The sequence below is a fragment of the Vigna unguiculata genome, chromosome 8, assembly GCF_004118075.2.
Source record: "Vigna unguiculata cultivar IT97K-499-35 chromosome 8, ASM411807v1, whole genome shotgun sequence".
NCBI lineage: Eukaryota > Viridiplantae > Streptophyta > Magnoliopsida > Fabales > Fabaceae > Vigna > Vigna unguiculata.
Window position 1 is genome coordinate 36,246,068 of NC_040286.1, and position 22,197 is coordinate 36,268,264.

Genomic DNA, 22,197 nt, shown 5'->3' on the forward strand with positions numbered 1-22,197 from the left:
TTGAATAATTTAAGGTTTAAAAACGATCAGAATTTGAAAGAACTGAAGAAGATCATTAAAAGATCCTATCAATTTTTTTTTCTCACTTTAAAAATTAGTTAAGTAAATGATTACGTATTTGATTTCACATCAAGTAATTGATTTATAATTCTTAGTTGGCTTTTATGTGAAAACAATTTTAAATAATTGTGTTACGTAAAAAAAAATACACACATCATCCTTTTAAAAACCAATTTGCTTCTAGACCGTGTTCTTATGGGTTAAATATTGTACACAAATTATACGAAGCGATGAATTTACAGAATATTTGTGTTCTTTTTCAACAATACGAAAGTGATGCAGAGCGATGATTTGAGGGATCAATGGAGCTGCTCGCATCCCTCTGATGTGCAAAGATTACAGAGTGATGCAGAGCCATTTTACAAAATTACCCTCAGTATTTTATTTGGAACCTGTTTTCATAATGGAACCTATTAACATTTTTGTGTATCCAATTCCAATTTCAGAATGGAACCTGTTAACATTTTTGTGGATCCGATTCTAACCCATTGTTGCATCCTATTTAACCGGTTCTCTTTTTTTTTGGAATCTATTCCATTTCACTGATCACTTTTTAATTAATAAATATTTAAAATATTTTTATTTATGATAATAATATATAAGAAAATAATTACAACTTATCTAAATATCATTTTATTATATCTTTTTAACACCAAGGACAATTAGGTCATTCTACATTTTCATCTATTAAATTTAATTGTTTTAGTCACATCAGTCAAATTCTTCACAAATTTTCACAAAAATTACTCTCAAATCCACTCAAATATCACCCTCAAATCCATAAAAAAGAACAACATAAATATCACCTTCTAATTAACCAAAATCAATCATCTTCCTCTTCCTCAAATTATCACCCAAAAAAAAACACACCCTTAGAAAAATTCAAAATATAAATATAAAGTAGGCGTCTCTTCTTGTTATCAAAATCAATTTTTCAAATTTATTTTATAATACCTTTTCTTAGACAAATACCACCAGCAATTCAAACTTAAATATATCGTAAATTACAAATTCAATGTAAATTTTTAGTATAATTTAATCCTATAAAATTTGTACACAAATAACATTTCTATTAATTTGTGCATCATAAAATAATTTTATTCTTAGTCGATGATGTTTTATTGTATAATTTTTAATAAATGTTAAACAATAATAAAAGAACGTGTTAGATATTATATTTCTAGCATTAGAGAAAAAAGAATTACACAAAAATCATGTAGAAATAGAACTTCTCTTTCTTTATGAGTACAGGTGGAAAAATATGAATGCCTGTGGGCTTTGACCTCAGCCACAACAGGGGAAGAAAGACAGAAAAACCGAGAGACACAACATCTCACGTTAAAATCACTCTCTACACAACTGAAGTCAAAATGGCCTATTGAAACATGGAATTTTTAGGTACCTAGATGGTCATAGATTCCTAGTCAATAACAAAAGGTGGACTTGTTTTCTTTCTCATTCTTTTTTCTTTGTTATTCTCCTTTTCCCTGCTGCTATGTACACATAAAATCACTACGTAAAGAAGAATTTAGAAGTCAATTATGGGTTCTCCAACTCTCAGATTTCTTTCCACTGTCCATGGCAGGTTAAAGAGCTTGGCCATGATGAACTTGAAAATTTTGTTCACATTTATGTTGTGAGTTGCACTTGAAAAGAAAAGGGTTGCCTTCATTGCCTTCGCATATGCCCTTGCCTGTAGCAATAATGTGTGGCACCAACTTTAATTTCAAAAGCCAAGGAATGTGATACAAAGTCATAACTCGTAATTTGTGCCAAAAAGGAAAGTAATGGAATGCCAACATCACTGATAAGACTAGCATTTATTACAACATTTTTTTCTCTGTTTCTGAGTCAATCAAGGATTCATCAATACAGGAAAATAACCAAAACTGGTAAATGTTGTTCATTTTACCTGTGTTACAATTGTCCACTGCACGTCTGGGGGAAGTCTTACAAAATCATCAAACTTGGTTCCTATTAGAATTGGAATTGCACTCTGCAAAATGAACAAAATTACATAAAAATCAGACTTTTGTGTAGTGTTGATGCAAAAATCAATGCCTCTGACATTATGCAGTTATACTAAAGCATGATCAATGTAATAATGCAGATACCGAGTTTCCATCCGAAAAGACTTTGGAAACTACACTTTAATTTAAAAAGTGGCAATCACTTTATGAAATAAATTCAAATTGAAGTATATGTACCTGATTCCACTTTCTTGCTTCACTATACCATCCAACAACACTGCAAAGACAAAAAAACGCAGAGTCATTGTTTCTGAGTTACGTTTCTAAAAGCACTGCACCGAACTCATCACACAGATAACATCTCTTAGCCTACCTATTTAGTGTACAACGACTGGTGAGATCGAACATAATCAAAATTGCAACTGCATCTTTACAAGCCATGGGAATCTGATCCAGTGACCTTTTATCTCCTACACACGCCACATCATACTTCACCATCAATGATCAATCAATTAACACAACGCACCCAGAAAAGTAAAATGAATAGAAACAAGAAAAGCAAGTGTAAAAAGTACACAGTGCAGAGAAATAAAGGAAAAGAAAGGTAAAGTTTAAGCGAAGCACCTGCAACATCCCATATTCTAAACGAAATGCGTGCTCCTTGAACTGACAAAGTTTTGTCCATCAGATTTAATCCTTCCATCTGTAGACTCATCTTTTCTTGTTCATTCCCTACATACTTGATCTGGTAACAGGATTTCACATAATAACCGCAACCTAGTTAGACCCTTTCAAATAACACACTGCTACCACACTTCACCCATTTCAGAACAAATACATAGCCAAAGTCTAACCCACAAATAACTTCAAAATCACATCAAAGTTAAAATTTTTATGTTCAACCCAAAATACTAAGTCTTGTATCCAAATTGTTCTTTTACAGACATATGCATAACCTAAAATCGAAACCAGACGTACCACAAAAGTAGTTTTTCCGATATGGCAATCACCCAACAAGCTGATCTTGAGGTTCACCAAATCGGAATCAGAGTCATAGCCGCAAGTGGCGGCGGCGGCGAGGAAGGTGTCGGAGTCGGTGACGAGCGGCGAAGAGGATGACGGGTCCCGGAGTTGTAATTTCCGGTAGTGGGGTGGCCTTCCGGCGACGGAGCAAACGAGGATTCTGTTCCAAATGAAGCGAAAAAATTGGCCGACGAAAGATACCCTTTTGAGGACACCCCACCGGACGTCGACCTGAGCGAACTTGCGGCAGAGCTGAGACATCTTTCTAGTGGTTTGGTGAATGATCTTGGCCATCGTGGAGCATGGTTTCTTGTGGGCGAAAACGTTCGCAGAAACAAATACTATCTTCTTCTTTGATGTTTTTGTTCTTCGTCGATGATGTTCTTCTTCTTGTTGCGGTGCGTTTGGTCTTGTTTGGGTTCTGGTCCCACTGTCTGATATAGGGGACAGTTGACCGGTATTTTTCACTTCGCTTTCCCAAACGCTCCCTATTGCCGCCTTTCTTGGTTTCTGCGTATGGAGGCCTTACTGGGTGAGTGATAAGAACAAAACACTTCACGTAATTTATACTATTTTTCACACAAATTATATTTTTACCAAAATGTTCTTCAAAAATCTTTCACTTCATCAACGCACGAAATTTGTTGCAAATTACACAAAGTGAGACCAATTAAAATTTGCCATTTTTAATCGATTTCAATAATTAATTATAAAAAAAGACCCATCAATTTTAGAAACTGATTTATTGTAGCGTACTGTGTGTTACACTTTTAAAAGCTAAAATGATGACTTACTTACCTTTCTTTTTTTATCACATCAATTACTTTATGTGAAATTTATGTCTCCTTTTGTCATGGTTTGTTGTATAAGAAAATGGAACAACTATGTTGTGGAATGTGGTAAGAGAGAAGTATATTTATGTATGTGAATTGGAGCATCTTGTGGAGTGTGGTGTTTAAGGATAGGATAAGAAAAGCGCGTGAGGAGTTATCTACTGCGGAGAGGGCACACGATAAGGCCACGTGGCTTTATTTCTTTTTTAATCCTTATTCTTTAATAATAATAATAGTAATAATAATAATAATAATTACAAGAACAAGATCCATTGATGGCTGAAAAAGTAGGAAATAATTTTAGTTTCACGTATTCTTCTTCGTTATTATTAGCATTCTAGTAAAGAAAATGATTACATGTCTTAGAGTTTATCGATCAGACGTTTGAAATTTTAATTAATCAATATTATAATGACTTCATTTGATACTAAAATGACAAATTAAACAAGCAATTCAAACCCTTTTTATAAATTTCAAAAGTTGAAATTTAATTAGATGTAATCTAGTCTGAAAATATTTACTATATTCAATCATGGTAGTAAACTTAAACACAAATATCTACCAAAAAAAGTAAACATTTAATTGATATTTAGCGTGTTAATAACTCAAGAATATTTAGCATGTTGGACACGTCTAATTACATTTGAAATTAAACGCGCATTTGAATTAGATTGGGTAGAGTCAATTATAAATGATAAAAGTAAAATTAGTTAAAAATAAAAATGATGATAATTGGGAATTTGCAAAGGTAATTGAGGTTACTATATGATTAGTGGAAGTGGGTATAGTAGAGCATCAATTTGGTATGATTAGTGACAAATTACAGAAATGATAATGTGATAATGTGATTGGTGGATCTGAATCTACAGAACACAAAAGTTAAAACTATTTGATAAAGGAAAAAGGCTGCTACAACCTTCTTTAACTTTTCTCTGCAAATTTAAAACATTCTTATTCTTATAAAATTAAAATAGATACAGAGACCGTATAGTTTCAGTATTTGAATGTTTCTATACGTATACGGTGTCGTCCGAGGAAGTTCACGTTGATTTGATTTCCGCAAATACATAGGAAAAAAAAAGAAAAAAACCTTCGTACGATACGAGATAAGTTTGTGGAAATCAATTTCACTTTCTCGTCTTTCTCGTCACGCTTTTCGAGAGATGGAGAACACGAACACCCCATAAAACCTATTATTTAATTAATTATGGAATCTTGGTAACTCCAAAAAATGTTACCCTAATCAAACCTAAATCCATCACTAACCTTAGACTTCATCTAGGGTATGCTATGCTACATTCTTTTTAACGTGGTCCACGTATATATATAAAAAATAAAATAAAATAAAAGTGTGGCTAGAGCAAGGCATCTAAAGTTTTATTGATTAATTAAATCCACCAACCAATCTATCTATAACAATTTTTTATAGCTTTTAATATGAATTTATTTTGTTAGTTACATAGATGATGGGTTTCGGATAATGAAATAAATGGAAAGCTTCACACCAAACTCGTACTCGTAGAGCAGTATGTAACCACCGCTAACCACTGCCAATATAAATCCACTCACTTTTCTTTTTTTTTAATAAATATCTAAAATTTAATACATTCTTTTAGTTAAATTACGCTAACTTGCACGTAACTATGAGGAGTGTGGTTGATAATATATATTAATTAATTATTATACAAAGTGAACTCAAATTGAAAGTGTGAACCAAGTTGTTCAGTGTAGGTTTTGTTATAGATGTTGATGGATGATAGAAGAAGAAGAGGTAGACGAAGACACGTGGTGAGAAAGAGAAAGAAAGTGAAAATGAGAGGGCTTGAAATTAGGGTAATTGCATGACGTGTGATTGAGTGAGTGTGGTGTGTTCTTTGGTGATTGATTTTTGAGTTATTTGATGGTGGAAGTTTGGTAAAGTTTGAAAGTGGGTTTTGCAAAGTTGGGGTGTTCCTCTTCCTAAATTTCGATCATGCGTGTATTCTACGTGAAATACTTTCGGTGGATTTGCTTATCATCTTTCTGCAAAGTCATCTTGAACTTCCACTTTAATTTGTAATAAAACGCTTATATTCACTAAAGTTCTACGTTAAATAATAATATAAAGAAAAAATAAAAATAAAAATGTTTTCGTGATATATGTAAACACACTTAATATTTATATATATAGATACGATACATGTATCGGATACTACACATATTTGATATGCTAATATGTTTATTTTAAAAATTATAGAATATGATATGTGATAGATACGTGATATATGAATATTTAAAAATGTACAATAATTCTTAAAAACATAAAAGATGTGATTGTTTGTGTGAATCCAAATTAAAACCATATGTACTAAAGTCTTTAACATAAAAAAATATAAATTATTATCATCATAAAAGTACCACTACATCAAAACTCTTAAATAATGACTAATTTTAGTAACGAAAAATATGTTAGAGACCAATTATTTTGGTAGTCAAAACCTTAGTAGTTAATGTTAGTGACCAATTTATAATATAAACTATTTTAGTTATCAATTTAGAGATCACTTATAATTTTTTGAACTATTTCAATTGCCAATAAGGTTTAGTTTATAAATTGGTACCTAAATTGGTTACTATAATGACTAATTATTTTTTGTCACTAAAATTTGTTATTATTCAAATATTTTCTTGTAATATATTATGATTTTATAAATTAGATATTTCATTAAAAAATATCAATAAAGTATCCAAAAATATCAGACACGGATATGTGACCCAAATTGGAATACTGATGCATCATTAATACACACTGCACTCTTTTGTATTATAATTATATGTTTTTAAATTGATTTTGAACTCTTGTTATATTATTCAAAGGAAAATATAAATAAATTCATAATATAATGATTAAAATAAATAGTGAATTGTCGAATGAATACGATTTATTTATTTTTATTTATACATCCACATAAAAATCATATTTTTAAATCACCTTACTTACTTAATTTGTGAAAAAAAATATCAATACTTAACTTAACGAGATAACATTATCAACCACAGATTCTTTAGTTAGAAAATTATAAACTAATTCAGACAACAACAACAAAAAAAAGTTAAATCGTTTCTCAAAAACATTTTTTACAACATTTTCTTACGACCAAACATACATATCTATATTGCAAACAAAACATACAAAGTGTTATGAATTAATGATTGTCCATTGATTTACTCATATGATTAATTACTCTTTATGGTAAATATTTGTATTAACTAAGTTGATTTGTTTTCGTCCTTTATGGATTACATATTGTATCTATAAATAGGACTTTTCCTATCAATAATAATACACAGATGAGTGGTTCTCTATTCTCTCTTGTTTCTTCTCTTCTCTATTATCTATTATTCTCTCTATTATTCACTTTATTTCATAACACGTTATCAGCACGATGCTCCAACCAATTGAGGACTAGTGGAAGCTTTTTCTCTATAATGACAGTGTTATGCGTGTCTCAATCCAGGCTCTTCTAATCCTTTCTCAAATTATAATTTTACCTTATATTCTTCCTCTTGTGATAAGAATTATTTAACTTTATCAATTTTCATCTTCGTCTTATTATTTTTATTTTTATTTTGACAGTGATTATTATTATTATTATTAATATAATTATTTTATGTGCTAGTTCTAAACACACGAAATGTTGCAAAATTTGGATTTGTGATCCTTGATATTACAAGGAAGAATTCCTTATATTGGATTTTAAATGTTGAAATATATTTAGATGCAATGGATATTGAGATACCATTAAATAAAGAAATAAAGCATTTAAGCAACATGACAAAAATATTGTGAAAAGAGATTTCACAAATATTGTGAATTTATTTCATGCCTATGTATGGCTGGCTGGACAAAGCAATAAAGCTTTTGATGAAAAATCATGAGATCCGCCTAATATGCTCCATTCCCAGAAGTGAATGCAGCAATCAATATTATGAATTTATTTCATGCCTTTGTATGGTTGAACAAAGCAATGAGCTTTTGACCTTAAGAAAATCATGAAACCTGTCCAAATTGGTTCTGCTCCATTCCCAGAAGTGAATGCAGCAACATTTGATTTATATTTTCATGATCGATCATGATCTTGATTTTGGACATGGTTATAAAGAAAATTTCAAAGACACATTTTGTCACCAGAAGTGGCACGATAATGTGAAAAAATTGACAAAAAGATGAAGGTATATATTATCATTACGATGGTAAAGGTCATTTGAGTTGTACTTATTGTATACCAGAGCATCTTACAAATAATGAGAAGAACATAAAAACACACTTTGCTTATGAAGATGGTGATTTTGATTATGGTCATATGGATGTTACTCATCTTGATATTGTTATTTTCTTTGCTAAAGCAAATGAAAGCATTGATCACCTAATTGATTATGAGAGTGTTGAAAAAAAATCTCATATTGATATTTACGTTTATATGAAAAATGAATGTTTTGCACTAGTACTAAAAGATATGTGTCTTATTGATTGTGCAACAACTTATACAATTCTCAAGAGTAATAAATTTTTCTCTTGTTTGATAATGTGAGACATTGATGTTAGTATTATTTATAGTACTACAAATATATTTGAAGACTCTAGAAGAGCTATTATACTTCTACCAAGAAGTTGAATAGAAACTTATTAAGTTTCAATGATATTTGTCTAAATGGATATTATATTGAGACAAACAATGAAAAAGATATGAAATATCTTTATATCTCTATGATTGAGTTGAAAAAGAAAGTGTATTGGAGAAATTATCAACATTCTCTTATAGTTTGTACTACAAGTTTATTAGTACAATTTAAATGCATGTCATGGTAAACCAGAAGTTTACAAATCAAAATGATCGCCTTAATTGACATGATCAGTTATTATGATGCGAAAAAAAAAGGGTTGAAAAACTCATGTGAACACGTTTGAAGCATGGTAGACCTATTGGTTCCAAAGATAAAAACTTTTGAATGAGAAAGGGGGCTAATATGCAAAATAACCTAATCGAAAAGGTTGAAATCCCAAAAGATTCATTTGACATAATTAATGGTTCGGTTCAAGAAGAATCGCAGGTACCCGAAATGGTTGAAAATGATGAGATCTCAATAAATTATGTCATGAATCATATAATATGGAACCAAAATAAAGTTAACATTGACGAAACTTTTACTTATAACATAACGATGAATGCTATGAATGACAATGAGGATCAATAAACAATGATCATTGAAGATTGTCGACAAAGAAAAGATTGGCCAAAATGAAAATATGCAAAGAAGCATAATTATATTTGTTTGCTAAACGAAAGGTTTTTAGACATATAGTTCGCACACCTGAAGTTGTGAAACCCGTTGGGTACATATAGATTTTTGCGCAAAAAAATCAAATTAAAAATGATGAAATTGTTAGATACAAAGCATAATTGGTTGCTCAAGGTTGTTCACAAAACCTTGTATTGATTAGTGAAAAAAAAAACATGTTCACTAGTACTGGATGCAACAACATTGCAATATTCGATTATTCTAGTTGCACAACAAGGTTTGCATTTACATCTAATGAATGATGTTACAACCTATTCGTACGGTTCTTTTGAGAATCATATTTATATAAAAATCCTTGAAGGATTTTATTTGCCCAACCAGACAAATTATAAAGAGGGTTATTCAATAAAATTGAACATGCTCTTTTATTGATTAAAGAGATCAAGACGTGTGTGGCATAACAGTCTTTTTGAATACTTATTAAAAGAAGGATATAAAAATGATCCTATTTGTTCTTGTATTTATATGAAAAGATCCAAATAATGAATTTGCCATAATTATTGTTTATGTAGATGACATAAACATTGTTGGAATTCCTAATGAGCTCACAAAGGCAATTGATTACTCAAAGAAATCATTTGAGATGAATGATCTTTGAAGGGCAAAGTCTTATTTGAAATTAGAAATTGAGTATTTAAATAAAGGTGTTTTTATACGTCAAGAAGCGTATATAATTAAGGTGCTTAAAATGTTCTAAATGGACAAGTCATGTCCATTATGCACTCCAATAGTTGTGAGGTCGTTAGATGTTGATAAAGACTCTTTTTAGACCTCAAGAAAATGATGAAGATCTTCTTGGTCTAGAAGCACCATATCTTAGTGTCATAGAAACACTAATGTATCTTGCTAATTATACTCGATCTAATATTGCATTTGTTGTAAATTTGTTAAGCAAAATATAGTTCTTCAACTACAAGAAGAAAATGGTTTGCAGTAAAACATATACTTCGTTACTTTAAGGGTACTACGAATATGAGCTTATTCCATCCAAATGATTCAGATTCAGACCAATGGGTTATGGATATGCATGTTATTTTACATATTCTTACAATGTCACAATGGTTGATCACAAACAAGATGTTTGTTCACATGTGGTAGCACAATGGTTTCATGATGGTATATGAAACAAACCATAGTAGCAATATCGTCTAATAATACAAAATTACGAGAAAAGTTGCGAATATGTTTGGTTAAGGCCTATAATGCAACATGTGCAAGAAACTTGTGACTATCCCAACAAAGATGGAATCAACAACCATATATGAAGATAATAGTGTATTGTTCAATTGAAAAGATGATATAGACATCCAAAAATTCATTCATCTGAAAATATGACAAGTCTATTTGGAAAGTTTTTGCCAAGAAGAACTTTTGAGCAAATGACTCACAAATTCGGATTCCGTCTCCTTAATGATGTAAGTTTACATGAGGGGGAGAAATAGAATATGTGATGAACAATATTGTATTAAAGAATACAGAATGTTGTACTCTTTTTCCTTCACTAGTTTTTTTTTTTTTTTTTATCCCAAAGGGTTTGTCCTAGTAAGGTTTTAACGAGGCACATTCTTTATCAATGGACACTCAAAGGGGAGTGTTATGAATTAATGATTGTCCATTGATTTACTCATATGATTAATTACTCTTTATGGTAAATATTTGTATTAACTAAGTTGATTTGTTTCCTTTATGGATTACATACTGTATCTATAAATAGGACTCTTCATATCAATAATAATACACAGATGAGTTGCTCCCTATTCTCTCTTGTTTCTTCTCTTCTCTATTATCTATTATTCACTTTATTTCATAACATAAAGTTGATTCTCACTTCATTTTATAATAAGAGGTAGTATTATATTTGGAATCGTGTTCAACCAACTTGTACATGTAGTGTTATAGTGCTTTCAGTTTAGCACACAATTATGTTGTTTATTCATTGGGATTAGATTCCGTTGACCAAATTGAGGAGATTATTGAACTATCGAAGATAAGTATAATTTTTTTAAGATAATAATAGTAAAAATTTAAATTAGTCCCTTCTGAAAATTTTGAATCAATTTAGTTATTCAACTTTCTAAATGCATTAATCTAATCATTTTAATCACATTTTATTAAGTTTATTTAATGTTTTGAACGCATTTTATGATAACATTGAAGCGAATATATGTCAAATGGTATAAACGATTAAGGTGTACCAAACACATTTATAACATCAACTAAACTTAACAAAATGTGATTAAACAAACTAAATTCATACATTTTTAAAAATATATGGCTAAATTGGTCCAAAGTTTTAAAGATATACCAATTTTAATTTTCACTAAAAATTAAGAAACAAAATACATATTTAACCCTTTCTTAAAAAATGTGCGACCATAGTTTATTTTGTTTCGAAAACACAAATAATTATAATAATATTGACTTAGATTTGTGAAGACTAGTTGAATTTATTATTGTATTAACGTGTTAAACTGGGTAGTTAATTTTGTTTATGCTAACAAGTTAAAATTGTTTTCTTCATTTTATTACTAGGAAAGGGAAATTATACGGTTTATAGAACCTATGCATCCATAACCATTTTTTTTTTCTTGTTTTCTTCGATTGTTTCACATGTTGTCTACAAATTTCGGTTTAGCATTAATTCTGCCACTAATTTTTTGGTTTTGGTCTGGCCGGTTTGGGATTGAGATTGTGCCTATTATTTATTTCCTAATATAACCCAAAATGAACAACGCGATTAGGAACTGCAACGAATTCACTTATCTTAAATTAGATATCACTCATTAATCCTCGTATTCTACCACCTCACCCTACACATAAACCTACTTATGTTAATTCCACCATTTAATTTTAACTTTAATCACAATCCCAAAACTAATTACAACAAAATTAGTATTTATTATCATGAATAAAAAAAACTAAACAAAACTCTCCTTATATTTAAACTAAGGTTAAATATGTTTTTATCCATTAACTTTTAGTGAATTTTGGAATTAGTCTATTTTGAAATTTTAGACTAATTTAGTCCTTCATCTTTCAAAATACGTGAATTTAGTCATTTTAATTAAATTTTATTAAGTTTATTTGACGTTTCAAACGCGTTTCATAGTAGTATTTGACTTAACATTAAAGTAAAAATGTGTCAATCAATATAAACAATTCAAATATAATCCTGAAATATGTACGAAACATTAAATAAATCTAACAAAATTTGATTGAAAAAACTAAATCCATGTATTTCGAAAGATGAAATACTAAATTGGTTCAAACTAAGGGTTAAATATATTTAAACTAAGGGTTAAATATGTTTTTATCCATTAACTTTTTAGTGAATTTTGGAATTAGTCTATTTTGAAATTTTAGACTAATTTAGTCCTTCATCTTTCAAAATACGTGAATTTAGTCATTTTAATTAAATTTTATTAAGTTTATTTGACATTTCAAACACGTTTCATAGTAGTATTTGACTTAACATTAAAGTAAAAATGTGTCAATCAATATAAACAATTCAAATATAATCCTGAAATATGTACGAAACATTAAATAAATCTAACAAAATTTGATTGAAAGAACTAAATCCATGTATTTCGAAAGATGAAATACTAAATTGGTTCAAAATTTCAAAATAAACTAATTCCAAAATTCACTCAAAGTTAAGAGACAAAAAAAACATATTTAACCCTTAAATTAACTATCATTAAAAAACAAGTGTTAGGAGGAAGTCATAGTTCAATACCAACTGTTAGTTAGCTTTAAAAGAGAAAAGTAGTTAGGTAGTTAATAATGAGGGTGTAGAGTTTGTTAAGATAATTTCTCCATGCACCTCCATAATTTTTTAACTTATACCTCCTTAAATTTGTGTGATTTGAAATATATTTTTTTTATATTTAGCCTTATACATTTTAGGATAGAAAATAAAAAAATCATTTTAGATTGCATAATTTAAAATATAATATATGATTTTTGTATCTTAGATTATTTATTCTGGAATAAAAAAATATATTTTGAATTCTGCATCATGGTGAATTATATGTTTCCGAACCATTTTCGAATGCACGATTTGAAGTACAATAATTTATTGGATGGAGGAAGAAATTTAAGGTGGTGCTGGAAGAAACTGATAGATTGGGCCTTGAAGGCCCAGTTCAACAAACACTGAAATGTTAGGAGGCCCAGTTTCATTCATGGGACCTTAGAGGACGATGTTTCAAGAGGATCTTTTGTCACAGAAACCAAACCGAGGACTTTAGAAAGAAACTTCAGAATGGGGCAACTGTGGACAAGACAACTACTGAAAACACAAAGACATGGTAGAGGTTCTTCTACGAGCATCACCTCCTCCACCTCACTCTTCTTCTTATCCCAGGTAACAAGTTTTAATCTTTTATCTCTTTTACCCTTAATTAATCTTTGTAATGAATCTGTTTGCTCAAAATGCTTTTCTCTTTGTTATTATGTCGAAGAAGACTCTTTTTTTGTGCTTCAATTTTCTGATCATGTTATGTAGCTTTTCAGTGTTCATATACTCACCATTACTGAATGAACTTTCCGTTTTATACTCCCAGAATTTTGTCTTGTAATAACCAGCTTTTAGTTAGTTAGATGGTTGTGGCCCTCCTCTTTCATTGGGATTTTGATTGCATTTTCTTTAATTCTAAAATAAGATGCTCAATCTGGGACTGTTTGAGTGATTTTTTTGTAATTTATTTTCCGGTTTCATTGCTGTTCAAATGGGATGACATTTTTTTTTGTTCCAGACAATGCAGGACAGTTTCAGGAAGAACATCGGTAAAGTGTTCGTTGGAAGTCCCAAGTAAGGTTCTGACCAAGCATGTCTTATCTGGGATTGCTGCTTCTCTGATCTTTATTTCTCCAGGAAATCAGGTTTGTATCTTTTTGTATTCATCAATCCAAGAGTGTTGCTTTTTACAACTCAGTTGAGCACGCAATTTCATGAAGTCATATCTCAAATACCCATCAGGAGGACTTACCAAACATTTTTCACAATATTGTTTTCCTGAACACATGATAACAAGGTTTTAAATCACGGTCACATTTTTTTAAAACATTGCATGACAGTAGTTTATAGAGATTATAGCTGTTACAAAGGTGGAATATTATTATGGAAGTGTGGCAAATAGAGAATATTTTTTACTCATTAAAAAAAAATCATATTATGAAGAATGAGTTGTTTTAAGTATTTGTTCATTTATTTCTTCCTTCAACAGTCTGTTGCAGCAGATCTATCTCGAGCACAAAATAATATATGTCAAATTGCCAGTGCCAGTGATACTGCACTTACTTCACCATTTGAGAATGGATCTGATGAAAAGGGTGCAAATCTAATGATGATGAGAGGTATGACAGCCAAGGATTTTGACCCTGTAAGATATTCTGGAAGATGGTTTGAAGTTGCTTCACTTAAACGTGGATTTGCTGGACAAGGCCAAGAAGATTGTCATTGCACTCAGGTAATGCAAAAATAAATATAGCAATGAATACACTGTACAACTTTTGATTTAGAAAAGAGCTGATTTTATTTATGTTCCAACATCTTTCCCTAACCAATTTCATATTATTCATAACAAATGTGTTGAATTTGGAGGCACTGACATAATCCTAAGGCTGGTTGTTCATTAAATGTTGTCATAAATAAATGTTCTGTCATTCAGTAGTAGTATACATCCTAGAGATAAGATTTGTCATTTACCTTATTTGGCATTTCAAGCTTCTTCATATTAATTTGGGTGTACTAATGATATTTCAGGGTGTATATACATTTGATAGGGAAGTACCATCTATTCAAGTTGACACCTTTTGTGTTCATGGAGGCCCAAATGGGTTTATAACCGGAATTAGGGGAAAGGTTCAGTGTGTTTCGGAAGAAGATTTGGATAAAAATGAGACACAGCTAGAGAAGCAGGAGATGATCAAAGAAAAATGCTATCTCCGCTTTCCTACATTGCCATTCATTCCCAAGGAACCTTATGATGTGATTGACACTGATTATGACAATTTTTCTCTTGTTTCAGGAGCTAAGGATAAAAGTTTTATTCAGGTATTTTCTCAACTTAAAAGTACACCTCAAATATTCTTGAATCTTGAACCATGTGTTAAGCAAACAAACATTGTAGTCATTGAACTTCACACAGAAGGCTTTTTCTGAATTTTCAATGATGCCATATATGACATCTAATGCTATTTGTTAGTTTACGATAAAGAAAAAAACAACACTGCATCATACAGTTGTTTGATTAATAGTTATTAATGAATATCAGATATACTCAAGGACACCTAACCCTGGACCTGAATTTATTGAGAAGTACAAGTCTTACCTTGCAAAGTTTGGATATGATCCAACCAAAATTAAAGACACACCACAGGATTGTGAGGTCATGTCCAATAGTCAGCTAGCTGCTATGATGTCTATGTCTGGAATGCAGCAGGCACTTACAAACCAATTTCCTGATCTAGGACTGAACTCACCTATTGAGCTTAATCCCTTCACTAGTGTATTTGACACTTTGAAGAAGCTTGTTGAGCTTTACTTTAAGTAGTAACTATTTTTTGTTTTAAGATATTTACTCCTGTAAACAATAGCTAGCTATCCTTGGTAGCAACCTATGTGTAACATGTAAAGTATAACTTACCTTATCTGGTGTAATCCTCTGGTATATTCTGTCTATGGTATTTGAACACAGTTTTGTATGCAAATCACCATGGTGTGGTAGGATGTTACAGCCTCCATACAATTTATTAGAATGTGAATATGTTAACCATCTCACACGTCCGACAAGAAAATATTCTGTGATATAATCACAAGAAAAAAGGAAAGAAGATGCTGTCATACAACATTTGACTATGGGCTAAGGTTTTAACTGTGTGCTGGTTTATCTAGTGGAATTTTACTTATACGTTAAAAGTTGAGTTTAAATCCATGGCCTAAAAAAATAAAACTGTTTCTTTATCATAGTTTATAACATTGATTTAGAATCTAAATTATAATTGACAGAATGAGTGGTAACACAGGTTTTCAACTAAGGTGTTCTTCTCAATTTCTGGTTTCGTGTCTCTTTTTTCTTTTTCATAGTTCATGTGCTTCTTAAATAATATTGTTTATAGCAATTACTTAATCATAAACTTATATTTCATGATAAATCCTACACTGCTCAAACTGAATCATATTAATTGCAAGTATTTTTAATGCACTGTAGTTTCTTCCAATGAACTTTCCTAGTATTACTTGCACTTCAATAATGTCTCCCAAATTGAAAGCTCATCAAGTAAGAGTATCAAACTCTACATCAATTATTGTTTTAATTAAACAAAAGTAGATTTTGGTATATTAAAACTACAAATGGTAGTATAGATTTTTAAGTCGAAGTACAAAATCTGAAAAGATTAGCATAGTAAAATCCTGTTGAATAATGTCTGCTTATTACTAAACGACACTCTTATGTTATGGTATGTCGGTCCATCAATAGAATTTTAAAGAATGAAGATTTAATAGTTGTAAAATCTATTATTTTTTATGATACTCAAGTGCGTTGAATTTGATTAAAGGGTTAAGTACAATTTTACTTCCTAAAAAGAAATTAAAATTCGCATGTTCCAAAATTTGAAGGATTTGGTCTTCAAAAGTAAACATATATACATAATTTAACTTACTAATAAATTCAAGAACCCTTCTTATTTAGAAATTCAAAAACAATCTTAAGTGAGAGTTTGAGACACTTTGAAATATGATGATAATATCATTTAATAATAAGATGCTTCAAATTGTAACTCGCCCAAGTTGTAACATCTTTTCAATATTTTATTGTCGCTAGTTGTTAGTTGACTTAGTTTGATGAATATAAATAAATATTTTTATTTATTATTTTTCTAATATGTATGTTTATAAATATGCATCTTGATTTTATTTTGTCTATTTTAATATATTTTTTATATAGCATTTTTTATTTTCTTGCAGTGAACAATAAATTATTATTATTTTAATTATTATATTAAATATTTATTGTTATAAGATAATAAATTTAGGATAAGAAAAGTTATAAATGAACTTTAATTTTTTTTTTTTAATTTATGTGACTCGATATGTAATCATGTAAGAGAGATCAAACGTATTAATCCGCGAGTTTTTTTTTACTAGTCCATCCTAACTTATTTATCATGAAATATGCTAAAATAAAATTGATTGACCCACATTCGTATCCTTAATTAATTATACTATTAGAAGAATTTAATACTTGTATTTTTGAAAAGAAATAGTCTCCCTATCTTCCTTCAAATGGAAAGTAATATTTGTTAAATTACATCTCAATTTTTTTCTTTCTACGCGTTTTTTTTTTTTCATAACATATTTCAGTGTCATTTTTTTCTAAATCTCTATGGTTATTCTTCAAATTCATTCTGATTTTAACAAATTCTTTCTCGTAATATCCAATCTTTTAAGTTAGGTACGAAGAAAAAGATAAATATATACTAATCCATCTTGACTTATTTATCATACTCTTCTCTGTTTTAAATTACTAAAATACATAATTTATTAGATAATTAAAAAAAATTTGTGTGAACTTTTATTTGATTATTAATTTTGTAATGTTTAATTATTTTTATTTTATTTTTATAATTATTTAACATTTATTCAATTATTACTTAAAATTGATATAATTATAATTTATTTATCGATTGATATTTAAATATTGGAGGAAAGATGTGTATTATACACATACTTGATATTATCATTTTTTATTATAATTTTTATTTTTGAAAAAAAAGTTTCATTAGTATTTAAACTATTAAAAAAATGAGACAAGTACACATGTACATGTTCCTTGATCGACACGAAGATGAGACAAAAGTTATATCATTATACTAAAAAAGATGATGAATTTTTACTTATAAGATAGTCAAACCCACAATTATCTTCTCCATTGTTATCCTACCATGATTACATGTAAACGAAAGCATTTTGAATGGCCTGTGACAGGATATATAAATAGAGTTTCTTCTTTAATTTTTCAACAACTTGTAAACGATTTTAGTATATAACTAACTATATTAGAAATTGGTCGACTTGACCAAATTAAATTAAATTAAAATTGTCGGAATTGGTTTAGGTTGGGCAATTTAAATTTTGAACCAAACCAAACCAAACCATTTCGATGTATCTATAGAGGCTTTAATTTTCACATTATCCGATTTGCCAAACCTATGGCTCACCTATTTATAGTTAGTTGTATTATCTCATCAACAACAAAAATAGGTATAATTTTGAAAGAAGTGTTATATTCTTAAAATGCAATATATGGATAAAATAGTAAGGACCTTCTCTTTTCTCATGAACAAGACACTCCCTAGCTTACCCGTGAATCATACCACCGCAAAGGCCGTGACCAATGTCCTCTCAAGTTTAAGGAAAAAGTTCCTCAAACTTGCTCTTTCTCTTTATGTAGGTCGCAGCACATTTATGCAGATAAGTTGAATACATCCAAGAAATGGATTCTATAATACCAAGAACAATTAAAATGCAATTATATCACGTCCAATAATCTCACATCGTTTAAAATAGTTATATTACGTTCAACAGTCTTACATCGTTTGAAAATCCAAATCGAAGAAAAATTTGTAAAGATACATGAATCTTGCATCCTGCTTTTCTTTCTAGGTTGTATTATGAGTCTAGAAAATAGATAGAGCCAACCTAAACAAAATAATCCACAATCCGCATGAAAGCACTCAAATAGATTGCTACTTTCCTGATTTAGGTAGCCTATGGAAGTGATCCTTCTATCCCACTTAGCTTTTACTTTTACCTTTCACATGAATCCCATCAGATCCACTCAACACTGACAAGAGCTCCTACCAAAGACCTAGTAGCATCTATTTAGGAACATGATGAAACTTAAAAAAGGTGGTATAGTAGTTAGGAACTACACTGTTATAACTGCAACCACATGAATGCAGTGATCATATCATCAACCGGTTTCACATCTTCACAGACCTGTGCCATGCATTTCAGATACACAACATAAAGTGAAGCATTCTTCTGAAACCACATCCCCTGCAACACAAGAAATGCCTCAGAGTCTCTGCAGTTTTCCCACCAGAACAAACACACAAACAACCCTTCTTAAATCAAAACATCATGCTTTCTCCCCAACACAAACCAAACAAAGCATGCATAAAGCCACAACCTTTGACTCAAAAAATATGGCTGGATTTCCCCCGGTGGAAATAGGAACCCGAGGCACGGTAGCATCCCTCATAATGCAAGAAATCGAGTACTTCAGCAGGATTGATTCAAATTCACAAAGGAACAAGTCTCAAATCACAGAGGTGGGTTCCTCCATTAGTAGTACAAGTTCTAGAACCACAATTGTATCTACAGTAGAAGAAAGTATAAAGAAAAAGCGAGTGAGTAGCAGCAGGCTTTTACCAAGTATGTGTTCTATGGTTGATGTATCAGACAATGGTAGGCCAAATGGGACCTCAGCTTTCGGTTACAGGAATCTGAAGTCTGACACAAAAAAATTTCAGGTTTAGATTATGCTCTCGGAGAGCTTTGAAAACCCAAGCTTCTTAAGACGACTTGCTAAGGGTGTAGCCCAAGCCTTTTCTGCACTCCCACATTTTATGTCCACAACTTCAACAATGTTAGGTATCTTTTTATCATTCTTCTCCCTCACTGGAGTTCTGCTCACTGAACATATATCAGAACCTAGCATGGGTATTGTCTGTGTATTTCTGCCATTTGTTTTTGTTTTTGTTTTCTGGGGCATGCCATTGCTGGTGCCTCTGTGGTTTGTGTTTCTGCTGCTTCCACTGCTACTGGCTTCAACTGATGATTTTCTTGGTTGTAGTCTTTTTTGGGTTGTATTGCCACAGGGAACTGAAACAGGAAGTGTTTGAGTTTTAGTCCTTGTTGAAGATACCAGCTTCTTTGGGGCAGAAGGGACATGATCCAATTCCCTTGTCATTAAGGAGCTGATTGTTCCAGTGGTGCCAAGCTTGATGGATCCTCCTCCACCTTTTCGAACCTCCACAGTCTGAGCCATGCTGTGCTCCTATTATGAGATTGATGCCCCCACCAGAATTATTCAACGACCTGTTACACAAATTGGTTTCATCAGTGATTTGAGATGTGAAGTCATAAACTTCTCACAATTTTTTTAGTTTGGTTATTCTTCTTCTGTTTACATGATTGGACAGACTTTTCTGCAAACAAATGAATTACACAAGTTAAATTAACTCTGAACACCTAACACTTTTCATCAATTATGAGAACTTCTGTAGAAGATGATGCCTATAAGTTAACTTAAAGTAGAAGACACTCGATTCATTTGATCTTATTTTCTTCTCTTGTAATTCTTTGGAGAAATTATTCAAACAGGACTTGTGCTAGGATAAAATAAAGAAAAGTGTGATAAATTCTGCAAGAGTAAGAGGGATGGGGAGGGAATTTGCTGGATTCAGTTACAAAAACATGGTTCCAGCATCAAATAAAAAACAACAGAACAGAATTTCTGATATAATTGAAAAACAGTAACCCCCACTTAAAATAGATGATTCAGGTTGATTCATCCATGGAATGCAAGTTAACAAGTTGAAACATCATACACTGTGCATCACGATTTCATAACAAACAACATACGCTGCCACTGAAACAGGGTGTTCATAACATCATAACTTCAGGATGAAAATTACAATTCAACTATAATAATCTATCATGACATCGTGCAACGGAAGAGGGGGAGAAAAAAACGAAAGAATGTCAAATCACAATGGTTAACAGAAAATGAATCAAATATAAATCACCATTCCTCGTTATAAAAAAAACCCAAGGAAGGGTAAAAGGAATCCCACTTACCAAAACACAAGAAAAATCAAACGCAACAATCATCAATTTTGACAACTTGAATAAACATACATATACTAAGAAAACCAATGATTTAGTTTTGACAAAAAATAAAAGCAAAACAAGAATGTATCTGGCTTCCAATTCAATCAAATTGCCTCACTTCAAAGAGTGGCAATCAAATTCCCACAAGTAACAACCCATCACTACACTACAGCATACAGTGCAGAAGAAAGAAACAGCATTTTAGATCCAAAGAGAAGGCATGAAAGATCAAATAAAAGGGGAAAACAAAAGTTGGGTATTGTACGCACTGCAAGGTTATGGCTCCACACTTTTGCAAAGTTGCAGATTTGAAACAGACCCATCAGAGGTGGGAACCTTTTTGTGCTAAAATTGAGTGAAAGTGAAAGTTGGGAATGGAGAAGTTGGAGAAATTAGTGTTCTACAAAAAATCATATCTAATCCAACCAACTTTATTTGACTCTCTGTGTGTCCTGTTTTGGACCGTGCGCATCCAATGCTCTTGATTTGACTCATAAGCATCGTCGTGCAAAGGTTAACTTCGCCACCAAATTTTCACAACTCATTATGGACAAATCAAATCATAATCATGAACGCAAAAAACAATCGGTGAAAATTCTGTTTTATTACTTTACTCAATTGACTTTTATGCTTCCATTGAGTTTCTTTAATTAATGTTAATCAATTTGCGTAATTTTTTTTTTCAGAAAAAATCATGCAACTTCTAGGAGAAATGATGTAAAAAAAGTGATCCAAAATCCAACTTTGAGATCCCAAAAAGTGCAAAAGTCAGAAAATGAAGTTGAGAGTTGGCTAAAACACAGATCACGTGGCCTACAAACCGCCCAAGGAGACAGGAACCCACTAATTATTACTTACCTGCTCCAAATAATATAATGTTTTTTTTAAGTATTAATAATTATTTTAGTTAAACAAATTTTCCTCTCTCAACTATTTTAAAGTCTGGTTTTTTCAATTTGTAAAATTTTTAATCTTTCATTTTTTTTCCTAGATATTCTACTATATTATATTGTATTACTACTTCAAGATTGCATCTTTGTGACAGACCTAAAGCCAGACTGGTATT

The 22,197-nt window shown here is 30.8% G+C and overlaps 3 protein-coding genes across 7 annotated transcripts; 1 reads left to right on the forward strand and 2 right to left on the reverse strand.

Annotated features, from left to right (window-relative positions):
* Nucleotides 1–1,254: 1,254 nt before the first annotated feature.
* On the reverse strand, nucleotides 1,255–3,951 carry LOC114193311 (septum-promoting GTP-binding protein 1). Of its 2 annotated transcripts, XM_028083047.1 has the most exons (7): nucleotides 3,852–3,951; nucleotides 3,009–3,563; nucleotides 2,655–2,775; nucleotides 2,404–2,500; nucleotides 2,268–2,307; nucleotides 1,973–2,056; nucleotides 1,255–1,753 (listed from the first exon to the last, which is right to left on the reverse strand). In XM_028083047.1, the coding sequence occupies exons 2-7, from the start codon at nucleotides 3,345–3,347 to the stop codon at nucleotides 1,589–1,591; spliced, it is 846 nt and encodes a 281-aa protein (XP_027938848.1). In that variant the 5' UTR covers nucleotides 3,348–3,563; nucleotides 3,852–3,951; the 3' UTR covers nucleotides 1,255–1,588. The 2 variants fall into 2 exon arrangements, with proteins under 2 accessions (XP_027938848.1, XP_027938847.1); XM_028083046.1 differs by lacking the exon at nucleotides 3,852–3,951 and having other exon boundaries at nucleotides 3,009–3,598.
* Nucleotides 3,952–13,463: 9,512 nt separating this feature from the next.
* LOC114193448 (chloroplastic lipocalin) lies at nucleotides 13,464–15,988 on the forward strand. The gene is made up of 5 exons (XM_028083255.1): nucleotides 13,464–13,592; nucleotides 13,984–14,110; nucleotides 14,455–14,697; nucleotides 14,994–15,284; nucleotides 15,505–15,988. Exons 1-5 carry the CDS (start codon nucleotides 13,534–13,536, stop codon nucleotides 15,781–15,783), a joined length of 999 nt encoding a protein of 332 aa, XP_027939056.1. The 5' UTR covers nucleotides 13,464–13,533; the 3' UTR covers nucleotides 15,784–15,988.
* Nucleotides 15,989–18,767: 2,779 nt separating this feature from the next.
* LOC114195372 lies at nucleotides 18,768–21,873 on the reverse strand. 4 transcript variants are annotated; one of them, XM_028085808.1, is made up of 2 exons: nucleotides 21,401–21,873; nucleotides 18,768–20,336 (listed from the first exon to the last, which is right to left on the reverse strand). In XM_028085808.1, the coding sequence occupies exon 2, from the start codon at nucleotides 20,284–20,286 to the stop codon at nucleotides 19,771–19,773; it is 516 nt and encodes a 171-aa protein (XP_027941609.1). In that variant the 5' UTR covers nucleotides 20,287–20,336; nucleotides 21,401–21,873; the 3' UTR covers nucleotides 18,768–19,770. The 4 variants fall into 4 exon arrangements, with proteins under 4 accessions (XP_027941609.1, XP_027941610.1, XP_027941612.1 ...); XM_028085809.1 differs by lacking the exon at nucleotides 21,401–21,873 and adding an exon at nucleotides 21,250–21,393; XM_028085811.1 differs by lacking the exon at nucleotides 21,401–21,873 and adding an exon at nucleotides 21,099–21,232.
* Nucleotides 21,874–22,197: the final 324 nt, after the last annotated feature.